This window comes from Felis catus, chromosome C1, assembly GCF_018350175.1.
Source record: "Felis catus isolate Fca126 chromosome C1, F.catus_Fca126_mat1.0, whole genome shotgun sequence".
NCBI classification, from domain to species: Eukaryota; Metazoa; Chordata; class Mammalia; order Carnivora; family Felidae; genus Felis; species Felis catus.
The window spans coordinates 78,324,115-78,344,002 of NC_058375.1; the positions used below are offsets into that span (position 1 = coordinate 78,324,115).

General features: G+C 36.7%; 2 protein-coding genes across 4 annotated transcripts in view; both read left to right on the forward strand.

Moving 5' to 3' along the window:
• Positions 1-19,888, forward strand: part of RPAP2 (RNA polymerase II associated protein 2) — a 98,675-nt gene that overhangs the window by 59,795 nt on the left and 18,992 nt on the right. For all 3 annotated transcript variants that reach the window (XM_011284871.3, XM_045036185.1, XR_006584548.1), the window contains exon 11: positions 129-197. In XM_011284871.3, the coding sequence (XP_011283173.1) occupies positions 129-197 (69 nt within the window). The remainder of the gene's footprint in view (positions 1-128; positions 198-19,888) is intronic.
• On the forward strand, positions 10,261-15,586 carry SPTY2D1OS (SPTY2D1 opposite strand). Its single transcript, XM_045036191.1, has one exon. It carries the CDS (start codon positions 12,207-12,209, stop codon positions 12,315-12,317), a length of 111 nt encoding a protein of 36 aa, XP_044892126.1. The 5' UTR covers positions 10,261-12,206; the 3' UTR covers positions 12,318-15,586.

Sequence of the window (19,888 nt, forward strand, 5' to 3'; positions counted from 1 at the left end):
CATAAAAAGAATAGAAAATAGTGCTCTTTGGAAATATGATGTTATAAATCTGATTTTATCTAAAAATAGAAGGTTCTTATATTTAAATGTAACAATCCTTTGGTAAACTTTATCTTCCTGTCTTACAGGTTAACAAATAGAAATATTATACACAAACCTGCAGAGTGGACCTTAATTGCTGTGGTGTTGTTGTCATTGTAAGTACTATTTCAGATTTTAACTCTAAATAGTAAATAGAATTTTGATTGGAGAAAAACAAAGTTGTTCATTGATTTTATAAGCATCATGAGAAAAGATACCTCTATTTTGTGCCTTATTTTCCTGTCCTATATGATAAAATAACTAGTGTAAAGTGATATGCCAGTATTTTCACAAGATTTAATTATTCTCTTTATATTTTTTACCATATTTTCTTCCAAAGGCCTTTATCTTTGCAAATATGATTTGTTATATTTTGAAAGAGAACAACTCCATGTGGAATATATATGGAATAGCCCTTTAATTTCATTTTTAACAATGCATTTTTATTAGCATTGAATGGGCCTCGTTTTATAACTGTAATTTTACCAACACATCCAATGCTGTTTCATTTGTCTCAGCATTAATCGCTTTGGGAAAGTTTTATTTTCCAAACTAATGTACATCTTTAAAATCAAACAGATTAAAGGAACTAAAGTAGATAGTACAGAAGCATATATAAAACATTTAATACTCATTCACCTTTTAAGAAATCACTGGTGGTTTCTAAAGCTGTCTCTCGGTAGGGTTAAAACCTTCTAGTAAGTGTAGTGTTTTTCAGCTTGAATTGCAAGTCTTCTTTTGAGGACCATTCATTACTGCATTACTGTTGCTACTTGGAGCTTGTTAAGTCATTGAAGCCCATAGGACAGTGAATACTTTACTGGACACTCATAGGTCAAGAAGTGTTATGAGCCAACCTCATAGCATCTCCAGCCCTGCTCTCTCTTTCTTGATATTTCTTCAGTCTGACATGTTACTCTGGCTTCACTGTCCCAAGGAAGGCTGTGCTGGGAGGCATTAGAGTAGGCTTCAGTGAGCCAACATCTGTGTCACCCAACCAAATACAACTCACAGGATTCATTAAATCAGAACACAGAAAATAACTTTACTTGAATGCCTTGATAATAAATTTTTTATCAGCCGTAAGAACAAATCTTTTGTCATTTCTACTATTCAGGGTCCCAGTTGAATTGGTTATTTGTGAAACAGATCTTATTAATATTTTAGAAAGTTCTTTCCATTTTATGAAATTTGTAAATATTTTGGTCACTGGCAAAAAAAAAAATATCAGTAACTCTGCTCACCCACCATATCCTATGCCTGCCAATAAACCCTCATAGATAACTGTTTAACTGTACTTCTGCAATTCATTATACTAAAGAGGAAGTAACTTTTTTGGTTGACAAGTCACAGGCCTGGGCCAAGCAGTAATCTCAGAATCTTGCTTTCTAAGCCAGTAACTGGAAGTATTATCTTAATGAGCAGCTGCTTACTGAAGACACACGTTATTAGGTCCTACTTTTTTTTTTTTTTTTGTATCAAACTCTTGACACATATTGTCCAAAATGTATAGCAATGAACAAAAAAAGTATATAAAATGAAATAATAAAGACTGCTGTTAAAATTTCAAATTATTCCCTACAAAAATAAACCTCTAGTGTTTGATTTCAATGTGGCACAAAATATTGAAAGCTTTGCAAGTTGTTTTATGCACTGACTTCCCTAACTTTGGATCTAGTATAGGGAACCTCTTATTTCAAGGGTCAGTGACCCATAAAAATAGTAACTTAATTGAATTCAAGAAAGAGACTGCACATCTTAGTTGCGTTACATGTTGCACGTTACACAATCAGTCTTGGGATAGCAGTAAACCCTGTTTCCTTTTCTCATTCACCTTAAATTCTTACCTTTCATTATTTGTTAACCACTATCTAGATCTACCTGTCTTTCTCCTAATTCTTTGTCCTTTTGATACCTGGACCTGTAAAATCCTGCCCAGTTAGGGCTCTTTCAGCTTCTTTTAAAATCCTTGGTCACTGTAGACGCCAAGTCAGCTGCTTCTTTCTTGGGTTTTGCCCTTCAAATATTATTTTCTCATAATTCTAACTTTTGCCATTGCCCCTTCTTGCAGGCTATTTCTGACCCCTTCCATTTTGCTTTTGCACCTTCTTTATCTTCACTAGCTGAGTCTCCTTATTTTTTGGTCATCAGCTCTAAGACTTTTGTCTCCTGTCCCAGTATTACTTTATTTATTTCCTCTTTTCTAAGGAAGTCCCCTTTAGCTTTTCATATTTCTTCCCCCAAGAGAATCTCTGGCTCAATTTATAGCCCCTTTCATTCTTAGCCTATTAAAATACTACTCCCATTTACTTCTATAAAGTATAATTATACTTTAGATTTGTACCTCTCTTTCTGCCCACTTAACAGTTCACAATTTTGGGAAAGGCATTTTGTCATTGGGGGAAGAAAAAGCAGGCTTGAGGACCAGCATTGGATAAAGAATCTTAAACACAGTGAAAAATTTGGAGACTTTAGTACCCAAAGAGACATGCACATAAACAGGTAAAGGAAGTAACATACTCACACATCTGTGGACCAGTAACCCCACCACTCAGCCTTTTAATTTATTGTTGCTAAAACTGATAATAGCATACATGGGATTATCTTTTTTTTTTAATTATTCTATGACTTAGAAAACCTTTGCATCTATTCTCAAATTTCCAATGAAACTTGTTTAGCCGTTGCTTGCAGATATTTCTGGAATTCATGTTAAAAGTGAACTCCTTACAAATCCTTATAGCTAGGAAAAAGATTCTGAATGGCAGTTGTAGTCACTGAAGATGAGTGTAATAAGATAGTATGTTAATTATTATAACAATAGTTCTATTCTTTGTATACTAACATTGCAAGGTTTTGTTACTAATAGCACTTGTTTAATGAATGAAAGCTGTTTAAAAATTTTTCTTGAAAACCACTTTAAAAAGTATACATTTTATTAGTATGTTGCTGTGCTGGCTCCAGTCTAACTCTTGCAGAGGGGGAAAAATCAATATTTTAGGCAAAACATGATAGTCCAGAAGAAAGAAAGAAGGCTGGTTCTTGAATTTTTACATCTGTATGCTTAAAAGTAAATGAGGTGTTTTTGTGTCAAATCATATTTTCCTGGGAACTTCCCTTGCACTTTCACAGGTGTATTAACATTTTAAAAATTTGAGGGGCACCTGGGTGACTCAGTTGGCTAAGCGTCCAACTCTTGATTTCAGCTCAAGTCATGGTTTAGTGAGTTCGAGCCACACATCAGGCTCTTGCTGACACCTTGGTGCCTGCTTGGGATTCTCTCATAACAAATAAACTTAAAAAAAATTGGAAGCACAACATGCAATTTGTCAGTGTATACTGATGGGAATTTTATACCAATATAATCTCAGGAAGAAATTGATCAAATTGAGTTGTACACTTCATCTTTGCACACTTAGTGAAATACACCTATCTTAAAAATAAATCATGACCTATTGCCATTTCATTTAGATTTTTCACAAATTCCATACGACTTGAATAGCCACTGTGACTGCAACATTTATGGATATATATATTTTGTACTCAGACCTTAAGTAGTTACCAAGAGCACACAGAAAGACTTTTTAAATCAGAGCTTAAACAGTATACACTTACTTAACAGTGAAGAAATTAATTTCCCTTTAGTCCCTTCTTATTTCTTTAATAAATGTTATAATTAACAAAGATTCTCAAGAACTCCTTACATAAAACATCTGTAATACTGAAAATTGACCCAGTTCTTTTTTTGTTGTTGTTTGTTTTTAATAACTCATTAGAAATATGGTAAAGTAACCTGGTAATTGGTGTTATGCTTAAGCACTTACAGTAATTTTTTATCTTAGCTGAACTTTATCAGACTTTACTCTGATATACTGTATATTGAAACAATACAAAGTTGAATCTGCTTTTGCCACAAAAATAATGCTCTAATATTAGACTTTTTCCACAGTCTCAGTGCATGATTTTTCATAAAGATGTGTATAAATAGATAGATAGATAAATAGATAGATAGTCTGCTATAAATATTTCAGTGCCTATATACAGTGTAAAGCTAGTTAATGAATTTATATAATTTTGATGTGTTTGCCAAATTAGCAAGCATAAAAATTAATGACATTAAAGTGCATTTTGTGATGCCTCCTCATAATGATATCATATTTGTTTTTATATTCCTCATAATTCTCATCCTACTCTTAATACAGGAAAAAAACAGAAACTGTAGGATTGCTTTGCATCATGGTCTCAGTACTCAGGATATTCTCCTTGAGAATATTTTGACTGGTATTTTGTGAGAAGATTTTATAGCCATAGGACACCCCCATCAGCTTGATCCCTTCTCTCCTTTTTCTCTTCCTTTTGCTCTTAGTCTTCCCAAGTCATCTTTGACTTCTCATTATACTTCAGCCTGTAACACAAGAGGGGACTGTGCAAATGTTGACTTAAAGCTGACAAATAGAAAGGTCCAGACTAGCAGCCAAAGAGAAGCCAGATAGAAGTCTATGGAGAAGCAAATTAACTGGCCTGACTTACTTTATGTACAGCCCACATGTGAGAAATGAGAATCAGTTTCCTCAGTGTCCTTTTGTATTTAAAATACTACTTTTCCACCCAAGTTAACCTTTGTAAGTAGCCACTACTTTGTATTATGATAATCTGAGGTTAATTGTAGCATAGGAGTCAGGTGTCTTTTAGTGCGTAGCCAGTTAGGGGGTATATGTTATGGTCCATGGGAATGATTTGGTTATCTAATGAAGGAGATGAATACTTTTTATTACCTAGAAAGAAGAGAAGGTAGAGAGTGACTTCTGGTAATCTAACATGGATACATGCTCTTCCTAGTTTTATGCCCTTGATGTTCTCTAATGGAAAGCTTTCAAGATCATCTCCAAAAATGTCTGCTTTCATTTTATTTATCTGAACTGTCTGTTTCCAGTGAACTATGGCCCACTTCCTAGGCAGAGACCATGCAATAGTATATTCCTCCTAAAAGCTTTCAGTATTCCTATCGTTAAGGGAGTAGCATGTAAGTCCTGAGAAATGGTATTTAAACAAGCTCAACTTGACCATGATCACTAAACAAAAGCCTTCGCTGGATATGGGCAGCCACTTTAGGTAATCATCATACACATAGACACTCAGGAGAGTCACTTCCCTAGGGTACCAGGCATGAATAGAAAGATGTGACTAAGGCTTTTTGCCTCAGCAGATTTTTTTTTTTAGCCTACCCATCACTAATTTCCTTAGAGAAGTTTGTGAGCATACCATGAAAAATGAAGACGTAGTTCCTTAGAAATTTTTTGGTTCTCAGAAGTATTCTAAGGCCTTTCTTCTAACATTTGGTTCTGAGTAGTTAAGACCATATAGTGGAAGATCATTGAAATAACTTTTTTTTCCATATAATTATGGAATTTTTTATATTTAACTGAATTTTTATCAAGATATAATTCATATAACATAAAACTCACTATTTTATAGTGTACCATTCTCTGGGTTTTAGTATATTTGTTATATTATGCAGCTGTCACCACTGTCTAATTCCAAAGCATTTCCATCATTCCAAAAAGAACCCTCATACCTGTTAGCTTAGTCCCAATTTCCTCTTCCCTCATCCCCTGGTAACCACTAATCTGTTTTCTGTCGCTATGGATTCTGAACATTTCATACAGGTGGAATGATATAATATGTAGCCTTTTGTGTGTGGTTTCTTTCACTTAACACAGTGTTGTCAAAGTTAATTAACACTGTAGCATGTAACAGTACTTTGTTCCTTTTTATGTCTGAGTAATATTCCATTTTATGGATATACTACATTTTATTTATCCATTAATCAGCTGATGGACATTTAGGTTGTTTGTACCTTCTGGTTGTTACAAACATTTGTGTATAAGTTTTGGTGTGAACATGTTTTAGTTCTCTTGTGTATACACCTAAAAATAGAGTTACTATCATATGCTAATTCTATTTAATTTCTGAGGAACTGCTAGCCTGTGGAACAGTGACTTCAGTGTTTTACATTTCCACTGGCAATGTATGAGGGCTCCATAGATTGAACTATAAAGGTCTTCTCTTCTTGCCTCAAAGCCAGTAGTCATTTTAGAGGCTTACATTAACAGTTTTTCCAAAACTTAAATATGCACATTTTGATTGATTTTAGACCTTCATGGACTTGTAATATCTATTTCTTGTGTTCTGGGAATTTCTACTTAATATGCAAAATGACTACCTACGACCGCCCCCTGCTTCCAGAATGACCATAGTGTTGAATATGAGACCATGTAAATTGAATGTCTGAATCGTAACAGGTGGCATATTTTTGGATTCTTCAGTATCCATAAAATTCTTTTTTTGTTTTTTTTTTCCCTTGTGTAAATCTTGGATTTGTTTATCTTATGATGTTTACTATCACAGTACCATTGTCATTGTGAAGTTTAAGTGTTTGTTTACTGATGATTAAACAATAATTAGATTATTTCTAAAACACCCCCCACCCACATATTTATTGCTGAGAGATATTTTTAAATTGAAGTAACTTTAGGAATCCAGATCTTTTCTAAAGAAAAAATACTTGTTTAAATTTTTAACCAAAGCCTATTTTCCTCAGTGATTTTTCCCCTCAGAATTCCTTGTAATTTTGGCAAGTTTATAATGGTTAGTGTTTTTATCCACAAGTAGCTGAGAGTCCCCAACCTCAAGCCACAGTTCACTAAGGATCCATAGCAAAAGGGTGTTCTGTCTAGCTTCCTCATCCCAAGCAGCAGCAGTGGGAACATTGGTGACAGCAACTATCAGGCAGTACCTGGCCCTTGCCAGTCACAACCTTGACTTGCAGAGTCAGTCTCCACATCTGTCAGTGACATTTTGACATCCTGAATGAGCTCACTGAGAGGACAAGCCAGGAGAGGCTGGGAGTCAAGAGGCTTTAGGACACTGTTACCCCAGCCTCAGGGTTGGGCACTGTAAGAGTGAGATCATGGTTGCATATGGACACCACTGGTTGGTTCCATTTCAGTTCTAGGGCATTGAAAAAAAAAGTTAAAGCCACTATTCTGAAAGAATTGTTGCATAAACAACAATTATGAAGAAAAACTTTTCCAACCCTCATCTACAAAGCTGCTCTATAGGTTTGTCACAAACAGGATTTAGATATAAAGTTTAAAGTCACTATAGCCCAGCCCTTTAAACAAACCTGTATGTAATATATCACTACAAAGTGAGTTACAAAGAACTTGTTTGCTTTGAATTAGAAATATCAATGGAAAGCATCCCTGCTTCCTTATTAATAGGTAATCCTAAAGCATTAAATACAAACATTATCAGGACATAAACCATCTGTTATAAGAAAAACATTTTATTTTATTTGGCTGGCATAGTCTTTTATAATCAAAGTTTTTATCTCAGTTTCCTAGATAATAGTTATGAAGTAGAAAGCCCATAATGACATTTCTTCAGGGTATGTTCTTCTTTTCTACCTATTTTATTTTTCTTAGAATTCCTTAATAGCCTCATCTGCCTCTTGATTTTGGGACTTTAACTTTGTGCCTAGGATAAAAGTAAATGCAATTTAAATGTATGTAAATAATTTTTATTAATCATTTTTAATAAATGTAGTTTTGTTACCATACAGACTACCTTTAGCTACACAAGGGCCTCTTAAAACCCTAAATTCAGTCTCATTCTGGATTATATCCTGGTTTTTTTTTTTTTTTTCTTGTTGGCAAAATGAGAGGTTAGGCTATATCTGGGTTAAATGAACTTAGCAGTGTGAATTCAACTATGAGATAATATATGTAAGAAATTATTCTAACGCAATAGGCCAAAGGTTACTGAAGGAGACAGTGAGGATGAGTATATTTAGTGTAGGAAGCAATTTAATTTTGCTGATAGAGCCATAGTAACACTGCCTCAGTATTATTACTTAATGATCTTAGTCATTAAACTTGCCAAAGAAATGCTTTGAGTGATATGGCTAGTCACTCTGTGGAAAGATTACAGAGCACTCATTTAAGTCACTGGGAGGAACACACCCCCCCATCCCCCACCCCCAGGATTCCTTTACTGTCTTTCTACCTCAGAGTGACATTATATTAGCTGACATTATATTGCTTTCTTCATCAAAGCTAAGGAAACTGCCCTGTACAAAAGGAAACAATGGAGTGGTTTAGTACCTCAGCATTATACTTAACAGTAGTGAAAAGCAAAATAAAATGCGTAAGCTGATTATTTTAATGTAAAAATATGTTTTAAAACTAATTATGCTTACAGAATCATCACTACAATCTATGGACCTCTTTTCCCTCTTCTACATTATTATCCTTTACACTTTATGTGGGAATAAGTGCTGTCAGTGAATAGGGATGTCTAGAAAGAACTTTGATGTGAGAATTTCGAATTCTTTGTTCAGATCACATTTAAGGAAATGTTTAAAGTGGTTCTAGAGTAATGTTTTCCTTTTTTACTTCCTACTTTTTTTTTTATTCACTGATGAAAAGATCTCAAGTGTTCATTGATAAATCTTCTTTGAACTAGGGCAACCCGAGTTTCTTCTCTGAGATAATATCATCTTATTATTAGCTAAAGAATTGATAAGCACCTGCCCTTGTAGCTCTGATTTTTCTTCTAAAGAGTTGGTTTAGTCTTTTTTTTAAATGTCTCTAATACCATGCCGTGACAATCAACATAAGTAGAACCCATATATAGCAGAGAAGGAAATGAGACCCACACTTTGTTGTAGCATTGTAACTATAAATTAGTGTAGAAGCTGGCATCTACACAATAATTGAAAAGGTTCCAAATAGTTAGAAATATGAATTTAAAAATAGACAATGTTTATTGAGCAGCTGCTTCTGGTAAGACTGTCTCTTAGGCTCTGTGGGGGATACAAAGGTTAAACAAAGCCTCTGCACTGAAAGACTTTACAGCCTACTGGATTTTGAGGAAAAGGGGATATGAATGTGTACAATAAAAGGGGATATGAATGTGTACAATAAAAAGTTAAATGTATCATATGGGCAAAAAGGAAGCATAGACTTGGGAGTTCCAAAGAGACTAAAGATCTGGACTAAAAAGATTTAATAAAAAAAAAGAAAGTTTCATAGCAGCAGGCTTTGTGTTGACCCTCCAAAATAGAAAGGGTGTCAAGAAATAGAAATGAAAGGATGAGGGCATTCTGGAGGTACTTCTAGCATGAAAAAAAACAAACAAAACAAAAAGCAAAAGGATTTCTTGAAGAGTACAAAATAACTGGAAAGAGTGATTGGAAAGTTGGGTCTATTACAGAGATAGATCTTTTCATGGCAGATAAACTTACTTCAGTGGAGAGTGAAAGTCATTTTTTTTTTTTAACATTTATTTATTTTTGGGAGAAAGTGTGAGAGGGAGAGGGGCAGTGAGAGAGGGAGACATAGAATTGGAAGCAGGCTCCAGGCTCTGAGTTGTCAGCACAGAGCCTGACGTGGGGCTCAAACTCACGAGTGGTGAGATCATGACCTGAGCTGGAGTTGGACGCTCAACCCACTGAGCCACCCAAGTGCCCCGAAAGTAATGTTTTAAGTTTTGAGCAGAGTACTGTCATGAAGCCCGTGCTTTAGGAAGATCAGTCTTGCAGAGATCTAGAGTCACATCTGATTGTCTTCTACCCTACACCAGTATTTCATCCACTTCCAATTGCTCTTAAAGAAAAACTGATTACTGTGGCCTATGTGGCCCTGTGCAGTACAGCCCCTTCTTCTCCAGCCTCCCCTCACACCACCCTACCTTGTTCTTCTCCTTCCCAGCACACTGACCCTCTTTCAGCCCTTCTCATCACACTCTCTCACCATAGGACCCAGGCTGTTCCCTATGTCCAGGACCTTCTTCCCTCCCCTCTTCGTTTGGTTAATTCCCCTTTATCTTTTAGAACTTGAGGAAGTGTTTCTTCCTCAAGAAATCTTTCTTGACTTCCCTGACTAGAGCAGATATCTTTACAAATAGGGTTGTTCTTGTTGTTTCGTTTTTTGTTTTGTTTTGTTTTTATAACACCATGCACTTATCTTTCCTACACTGTTCTGTTTTCAATTTTATTTTTTTTTTTAATTTTTTTTTTCCAACGTTTATTTATTTTGGGGACAGAGAGAGACAGAGCATGAACGGGGGAGGGGCAGAGAGAGAGGGAGACACAGAATCGGAAACAGGCTCCAGGCTCTGAGCCATCAGCCCAGAGCCCGACGCGGGTCTCGAACTCACCGCGAGATCGTGACCTGGCTGAAGTCGGACGCTTAACCGACTGCGCCACCCAGGTGCCCCTTCAATTTTATTTTTAATTGCCTGACTACTTGATTAAAATCTGCCTCCCTCATTCAACTTGAAGATTTTAGGGGCTGGTTCTTTGTCTGATTTTATTCACCATTATACACTTAGCTTTGTGTTTAATTATAGATTCACAATAAATATCTGGCAGTGAATGAGTGAATGTATGAATGAGGTTAATTAGGAAACTATCCTTCCTTGCTCTTTGTTGACCCCTTCCCTCCTGCCTACAACTGCTTACTCCTCTTTAAAGCTTAAAAAAACAAAACAGAAGAAACAATTTTATCCTTTGTTCTTAACCTCACTGACCCCCTCAGACTATCATCCATTCACTGGACAAACTTCTTTAAGAACTAGTGTGCTGTCAGTGATTCCAGTGCTTTTCCTTAATCTCGTGCATTCTTACTCTTGCCCACATCATTTATGAAATTGATTTTCTCCGACTCCACTAGTAACAGCCTAGTTAACCAAAGAGCAATGAGGCAGTGAGCTAAAATGATTACAGTGAGAATTAAATGGGAGAGACCTGTAGATGATAAGAGACATTACAACTCGAGAATCGACGAGTTTTAGCAATGTGGGAGGTGGATAAAAAACAATGTCAAAATATAGGCACACTTCATTTTATCAGGCTTCACATTATTGCACTTTGCAGCTAATTGCATTTTTTACAGATTGAAGGTTTGTGGCAACCCTGCACTGAGCAGGTCTATCAGCACCATTTTCCAACAGCTCGCCATCTGCTCACTTCGTGTCTTTATGTCATATTTTGGTGATTCTCGTAGTATTTCAAACTTATTATTATTATATTTACTATGGTGACCTATGATCAGTAATCATGACTCACTGAAAGCTCAGGTTATAGCATTTTTAAATTATTTTTTAATTAAGGTGTATATGTTTTTAGACATAATACTGTTTCACATAATAGACTACAATACAGTGTAAACATAACTTTTATATGCAGTAGGAAACCAAACAATTCATTTGACTTTATTGTGATACTCACTTTCCTGCAGTGGTCTAGAACCAAACCCTCAGTATCTCCTCAGTATGCCCATATTAAGACAGATGACTGGGAAAATACTGGTGCCTTTAGGGGAATGGGTAGGGGGAACTAATTTTAAGAGATGGTGCATTTGGGGCACCTGAGTGTCTCACTCGGTTAAATGTCCAGCTTCAGCTCAGGTCATGATCTCACGGTTCATGAGTTCGAACTCCACATCGGGCTCTGTGCTAACAGCTCAGAGCCTGGAACCTGCTTCAGATTCTGTGTCTCCCTCTCTCTCTGCCCCTCCCCAACTCACACTGTCTCTCTCTCAAAAGTAAACATTTTAAAAATTTTTAAAGAAAGAGAGAGAGATGGTTCATGTGATTCAATACCTGCTCTTCAAGCACTGAGACTATTCTTGTTCAGTTTAGGGTTCAGGCAGATTATTTAGTTGGGTGGTTCCCCAGTTAGGTAGTTGAAAATGTGGAATTGGATCTAAAGAATGATAAGGAGTTCACCCATGTCCAATGCCCAGGCTCAGCGGCCACTCTGTCCAGAGTTGGACCAGCACCCTAGCATGGACCCTGAGCACTGTGGGAAAGGCATTAGCACCCAGGGGCCACGACACAGTTTGCTGGAAGGAAACTTGGGTACATCTGTAAGGAGAGGAATAGGATGGACCTGAGGAGAAGCAGTACAGGAGGGCATTGTGGATCCTTTGGAACCAAGAACTGGAATGCACATGTAAGACCTCTACCAACTGAGGGTTTCACGAGCACACTCCTTTGCCAAAATCTTGGTGAATAGCCTTTCACTGTACAATTGTGTCTTAGACATTGTGTTACTTGTTGTCATGATCGTGCTTGGCTGGATGCTTTTTGTCTCACTTGCATGTTACATGGGCACATTTCCGGAGTTCATGCCTCCAGCTCTGAAGTGGAAAGAGAAGTGGCCTATTCAGTAAATCAAGGCATGACTGAGGAGCTGGACTTTGGATGAAGAACCACAACTATAAGGGTTCGGGATACTTATATCCCCCAGGAGGGACCCTGGTGGAAATAAGCAAAGTTGATCCTAAAGTAATGCAGCTCTGAAGCTCACCTGACCAGCTGTACAGTTCCCATTGTTGCAAATCATTTTGTCACATTTTTGTAAAAAGTTAACAAACATTAAAAAAAGTGGTAAGGAAAATCAGATACCTAGATTTTGGAGTAAGCACAGAAATGGTGACTTGGCAGAGATAGAAGGTGTTAAATGTGGAGCCAAGATGAGATAGAACCTGTGGAACAGCTGCATCCATGCCAAGGATGCCTAAGCACTACAGATAGCAGAAAGAGGAGGAAAATGGGCATTTTTGAACATCAGCTATGGGCAGCACCATACTAGGTTCTTTACATACGTTATTTTATTTGATCTTCACAATCCAGTGAGGTCAATAGTGGTGTCCCACCTCCCAGAGGAAGAAACAGACTCTTGGAAAACACATACTTTGTCCAAGGTCACACCTGGGACTCATACTCAGACCCTTCTGACTTGAAAATGCGTGCGTTTTCCTCAGCACAATGTACTTCAGAAAGGTATGTATCCAACCAGAACACTGTCAAGGAATCCAAAGCAGGTGTGAGGTTTAAGAAAGAAGTGGTAACTACGTTTCTGAGAACCAGGTATTTATCCTCTGTTGAAAAAAAGGCTATGGCTTTGGCAACTAAGTAGGTGACCTTCAAGAAAGCAGTTTTGTTAGAATGATAGGCATTGAGACCAGATTGCAAGGGTTGCTGTAGTAGACAGTTGTAGCATATGTTGACCATTCTTTTCATATGGTAGCCAAAAGAGGAAAGGGAAGCAACTATAACCTGATATGACATGGTAAATCTTCAGAAGACTTCTCAGGATAGTGGAGGCTTGGGCATGTTGGTGGCAGGGGGCAAGGAGATGTTAGGCAGAATTGGGAATACTAAAAAGATACAGGGTAATTGACAGGATACAACCCATGAAGAAACTGGGAATGTCATCAAAGGCAAATTTGCCTATTAATTTTTCTTCTCTAAACCCTGTCACCCACCTCTCTTTCCCACTTTTTCCTCCACATGTTTCTCTCTCCTTGCCTTGAATGTGAGTAATATTTGCTAACATTCTGCTTCTGTACAAAAGTGAATGAACCAAACCTTATATATTTCTTCTTCCAAAACCCATATGGGTATTATTGCTCCATTACTTGCTCTGATTGTTATCCCCCTCCACCACAGGTCAGTGATCTTCCCTAGGAGAATTAATTTAAGGCAGCTTTTCTAAGCTTGACCTAAATACAGCCACTATGTTTAATTCTGGTGACTAACTTTTTTTTCATATTCATGATTTTTACCTTCCCTTTCTTCTCATCTTTCACGATCCACAAATCATTCCTGGGGACTTACACGTGTACTTCATTCACACACACACACACACACACACACACACACACACACACACACACAGAGACATGTTTCCAAATGAAAATAAGAGGCTTTCCCTTCATCCAGACATTTTTGTTTGGACAATGTGTAAGCAGTAGTAAACCTGGAAAGGTGCCTACAGTAAGTGAGGTGAATTTGAAACTGTTTTCTTACCAAAACATAATCTCCTTCAGCCAAGGACAGTGTCTAGGTGACTTTTGTCTCCTTAGTGCCAAGCACTCGACATCTCAATCTGGCACTTATTAAGTGAAGTACTCAGTGAGTAATTGTAGAATAAAGCAAATGAATGGAGGGATAGGAAAGACTTGGATAAATTATTATTGATGTTATGTACTTAAACACAGAATTGGTAGCACTGGTAAAATTGCATTGCACAGGAAAAACAAAATAGTTGCTTACGATTATGGGTGAAAGGAAGGACAGTGACCCTGTGTCTCTGTAATGATTCATATTTTCCAGGGTGGGTAGTCTGATAAGGATGTGACTATTTAGCCTAAAAATAATTGCTACTTTTAACCAAATCTAGCATTGCTTTTTTGCAAATAGATTTTTATAAAATCTTGAATAAAATTAATGAAAAACAAAGCTAGATATAAACATGAGATTGTTTTTTAACTCCTATAATTATAAAATTAGTGAACATTTAAATTTTTTAAATGTTTCTTTGATTTAAAAACTTCATTGATTCCAAATACTGCTTTTCAATTACCTTCCATGAACTCACTCTTTTATCTTCTGTGGACTGATAAATGATAAAATAGAAGAATCAGTTATAGAGCAGTTAATCATCAAGTATAGCATGGCACTAAATCCTTTATTTGGTGCATCACAGACACAATTCTGGAGAATTCTTTAAATGTTTTACATGTTGGTATTTGTTCGTTGAATTGGAAGAATTTATCAAATATTAATGGGTCCTAATGGAAAATTTTACTCTAGAGGCAAACTCTTTCTTTAACTAGCTTTATGAATGTATTTTATTAACTAATCTTGCATACTTGAATGAAAGTTTTAAGGAGAAAAAATGATTATTCCCAGGTGTATCGAGTGTTTGTTAAATTCAAGATCCTAATTGCCTAGTGTGTTTTTCCTCTGTTGTCTTTCAATACTTCCGTGTAGATTGTTTATTATAGAGACTTAACACCTTTTTAATATTCTTCCTGCCTCTGACTTTTCTCATTCTGATAGTTCTAGTTAACACCAAAGTAACATAGTTCTTGGAGGCACAATTCAAATGTTTCCATTTTACTCCGTGTTTAAGTATTTTTATAAAGCTTTAGAGAAGATTTTAAGGCCAAAGGGTAAAACGAGTCTTGATATTATATTACTACTGTTTGTGTTGATCCATTATCCATTTTGAATGAGGAGTTTGAGACTTAGCTTTCTTTCATTTTAGTACAACTAGAAAAGGTATACTCTGTCTTAAAACATGGACATATCAAAATAGACAAGTCTTAATACTGAATATTCCAGTGGAGCAGAAGTACCTAGAAAACTACTGCAAACTGCTTGGTGAACACCTACGATTTCTGTGGAAGTGAAACCGTGTTCTAGTAACTGAATTACCTGTATTATTTCTGAGTTCTATTTATTTACTGATTTTTTTTTTCCGTTGAGTTTTTCGGGCCCCACATTATGATGTTGTTTATCACATGAAGGTTTTTAATTATAGTGAGTGGCAAATCAGCTACACTGCAAAAAATGTTTTGTAAGAATAAAGCAATCACCAGGTTATAACTAGTATTCTTAACAATTTCATTGCAGAGAAATATGTTGCTCATCTGACAAGAGATTTACAGAACTTTCACATGCTCCCAGTTCCCAAAACTATAAAATTAAATGCCACTAACAAATTCTCTGCAGCTAAGGTTATACATTACGATATATGGTTTACCCTTGAACAACATGGGGTCTAGGGCACTGACCCCTGCCCCCTCTAGTCAAAAATCCACATAAAACTTTTGACTCCCCCCCCCCCAAACTTTCCTAATAGCCTGCTCTTGACCAGAAGCCTTACCAGTAACATAAGCAGTTGATTAACACGTTTTATTTGTTGTATGTGTTATGTACTGTCTGTTAAAATAAAATGAGAGAAAAAATTATTAAAATCATCAGGAAGAGAAAATACATTTACAGTACTATATACCTTATATTAAAAAAATATGCGTATAAGTAGACCATGTAGTAGTACAAACCCATGTTGCTCAGGGGTCAACTGTACATTAAAAGTAGGAATAGATATGTATTCTTTACCCAAGGGGAAAAAATGTACATTTGGAAAAAAAAAAAACTCTTTACATAATTGGAAGAAATACATAATCCTTTATATCTGAGATTAAGATGAGGAAGTAGAGTCAGCAAATGTTGATTTCTCTTTTGAGAAACTTTATGATAAGGGTAGGAGAGAAATTGAACAATTTGTTTTGAAAGGACACTAAAGCATGTTTAATAGGGTGTGGAGAAGGAGCCAGGAAAGAAAAATAATCTGAAATTGAGAATGAGATGGAGGGGTAGATATATACCATGGAATAGGGTCACAGAGGAGGCACAAAGAAATGGGATCATGGTCACAGGCAGATGGAATAGCTTAAATAGATGGAAGAAAATAAGTGAAGAATAATGTGGCTGTAGATAAGTTTGTAAGTAGCAGGGAGAGACTGTTAATCATGCCTGACAACTTCATTTTTCATGAACTAGGATATGAGGTTGTGTTCTCAGAGTCAAGAGATGATGGTTGAGTAGAGTGAAAATAGTGGTACCAGAGTAGTCATTAAGAGGATCTGGAACAGGACCTATCCCAGGGCCAGAGAAAATCGACAAGTGACACTGAGTGTTCAGAAGTGGCCAGAGATCATGGATTTGTAGTGTTACCAGTCTCCTTCCTGCCACTCCCTACCCCCAGTTGTTGGGAGTCAGCCATGCTGCTGTAGGTGTGGAGAAAGCCAGCTGTACCATTGATCTCAGCTTATAGTTACCATGAATAGGAGAATTAAGGATGCAAGAGATTCAGAAGAGTGCCGGTGAAAGGTTCAAGAAATCACAAATATAATTGGTAAAGGATAATGGAGTTATCTTAGGAAGAAAATTGTTCATCCCAATCAAACATTACTTGTATCTCTTCCCCCAAAGTTGTATCTTCGGCTCTGACATTTCTCTTAGGTTGCAGACAAAACTTTATTTTTTGCTGGACATCTGCATTTGGATATCCCTCAGGCAATTCACAGTGTCAAATCTGAGATTTGAGTTCATCTTTGAAAAGTCCCCTATTTCTTTTGGTGACATTTCCATCTTTGTAATTATCCAGAATTGAAAGCTGACTAGTTGGTGCTTCTCTTGCCCTTATTTCCCATCTACTCAGTTGCTCAGTCCTGCCTTTGTAACTTCTCTTACCCAGTTGTTTTTCTCCTTTCCCAGTACTGCTGACTTACATCAGGCTTTCATTACTTGCCTAGACTCCTGCAATGAGAGCCTTCCCAAACAGGTTTCCTTGCGATGTGTCTCTACTTTTGACTAGTCCATCGTTTCTCCGCCTTTAAGAATCATTTCACGATTAGGGCAGGCCTTTGTTCAGAAACCTAGTGATGCCCCAATTCCTACCATGTAATTTTGCTTGAAATTCGAGGCTCTCTTAAAGTGGTCCCAGACTGCCTCTACAACTTATTCTTCTGTGTTCTTAAATTGCATCCACTGTTTCCCCCCTACAAACATCTTTGTTAGCACTCTGAACTGTGTTTAAAATGCCTTTCCTCTTGAGATCTGTCTGTCCTAGCCTCCAAGGCCCGGTTTAGATGTCACTGCCTCCTTAGAAGCCTTCCTTAACGTCCCAGAGTAGAAACATCTTCCTTGTATAAATTCCTATAGATGAGACCATCCTTTGTGTCTGTATTAGCTTCAACTTTGTTATATAGCTGTTTATGCAAAGATCTCATTTCCCTTGCTATTTAGTTTCTTCCAACTGTGTAAGTAACAAGTGTAACACATAATCAGAATTGCACAAATTTATACAGTTGAGAAATTTACAGTGGTTCTCAGTATTAGTTGTACATTGGAATCACATTGGAAGCTCTTTAAATATATCAATACCTGATTCAAAGATTTTAATTCATTGGTGGTCTGGGATGGGGACTTGCATATGTATTTTTTAAGTTACCCAAGTGATTGTAATTTGTACAGACAGAATTGAGAACCGCTATAGTTAATTATAGGGCAATTATTAGTGTGCTAGGGCTAGGCTGAATCAGTTGATTGAGCTATGTCTGCTAGGATTTGCTTGCTTCAAGGCACTTCTTAACTTTCTTCTGAAGTTTTCAATTACTTAATGGTGTTGGAAGGTACTTTTTGGCTGTCATAGAGAAAAGATGAATTAGAAACAATAGACTTGTCAGTTTTCATCAGCACATTTTATTTTGTAATGACAGATTTCAGAAATTATTTGAAGAGCATATACCAACTGGGCCTTTGAAATAATAAGGTATACTCAGTTCTTAAAATGAATCAGACATGTGAGTTTGTGTGGTATAGTGGTTAGAAGTGTGGACTAGTGGGAGTTCTTCTGGGTTATTTGCTCATCTCTTACTGACTGTGTGACCTTAAGAAAGTCACTTGGGCCTCACCATAGCGTTAACACTTGCTGCAACTTCACAGAAAGGTTAAAGACCAACCAGTTAGTTTCATAAAGAAAAAAAAATCCTTTTACAAACTTGGAAATCACTGATGTTTCATATGTTTGATTCAGGAGTTGAGATCTTGCCACAAAGGGAATAAGTGGGGAAAAGAACTGGCATTTCTTCAAGGGAAATGAATTCATTTGCTCTACTTTAGAAACCTACCCACCACCCATTTTAAAGTATCTGAATTCCTTTTCAGTTGTAAAGCCACGTTTCCTGTCTACATAAAAACATCACCAGCAGTTTAGGAAAGTGCCATGAAGTAGTACCTCTGCCTAAGACCCAGTCCATTTTGATATATATGGGAAAAGAAAAGCTGTTCCTCAGGGATGGCTTTTTGGTTCTTTCCCTGTGCCTAAGTGTGTTTTGTTAACTTCAGGGAGGAAGCCAGGGGCCACAGATTACAGAAATGTTTTTACAGAGTCATTGACAGAGTTGAATATTCTTCTTCATTCTCCCTAATAAGAAATAAGCAAGGTGAAAAAAGAGTTATGTTAAATAGGAAACCCTAATTACTTACATGCTAAGGAGCCCTGAATTATACAGATAAAATTCCTTTTCAAAGTTTATACCAGAAATTTCTTTTTAAAATCTGAGAGGTGCATTCTGCAAAATGCCTTGGGTTTGGGTGAACCCTCAAATTTCTGAAAATAGATGACATTTTGACGCACTGTGTTACATACTGGTCACAGCTTTCTTTTGTTTCAGTTTTGAGTGTGCGTGTGAACAGACAGGTATTCTGGTTTAATCCTTATTATTTAACACTTGTTCATGTAGAAAAGGAGGGAAAATCCCAACTCATTTTTTTAGTAGGAGATAAAATGTGGATGAAATAACAACTGTTACTCAGGAAGAAAGGAATAACAAGACTTGACGGGTAAGCAAGATGCCTTTGTGATAAAGGTGTCCAGTTTTAGCACTATTCTTAACCAGTATGACCCTGGATAAGCCCCTTTCCCTGTCCAAAGCCTCAGGTACTTCAGCTGTCAAAAGAAAACTTGGTGGATAGGTTGAGACTAAATCACACTTGAGGAAATTAAGTGAGTGGTATAGGCTTATAAAATAAGACTATGCAGGTAAACTTCATCTTTTAGAGTCTACACTTACCCAGGCCATTATTAATAAACATACCTTATCTGTTCCAGAAGACTTTTGTTCTTGTTTTATTCTAAGCCCCCCAAGGGTCAAGTATTGTAGTTATCTGTTCTCTTGTAACTGGCAAAGTGACAAGCCAAGTACCTGTGCATGCTGCTTACCTTCTCCTTCCCAGCATTAACTTCTGAAGGATAAGAGTGAGTGTTTAAACATTTCTTTTAAGCCCAGCATTATCTTTTAGCAGTCTCTGCATGTTCATCACCTCTATGCGTGGTAATCAGCAGAACAGGTTTCCCTACTGCAACAGAACTCTGTGTGAA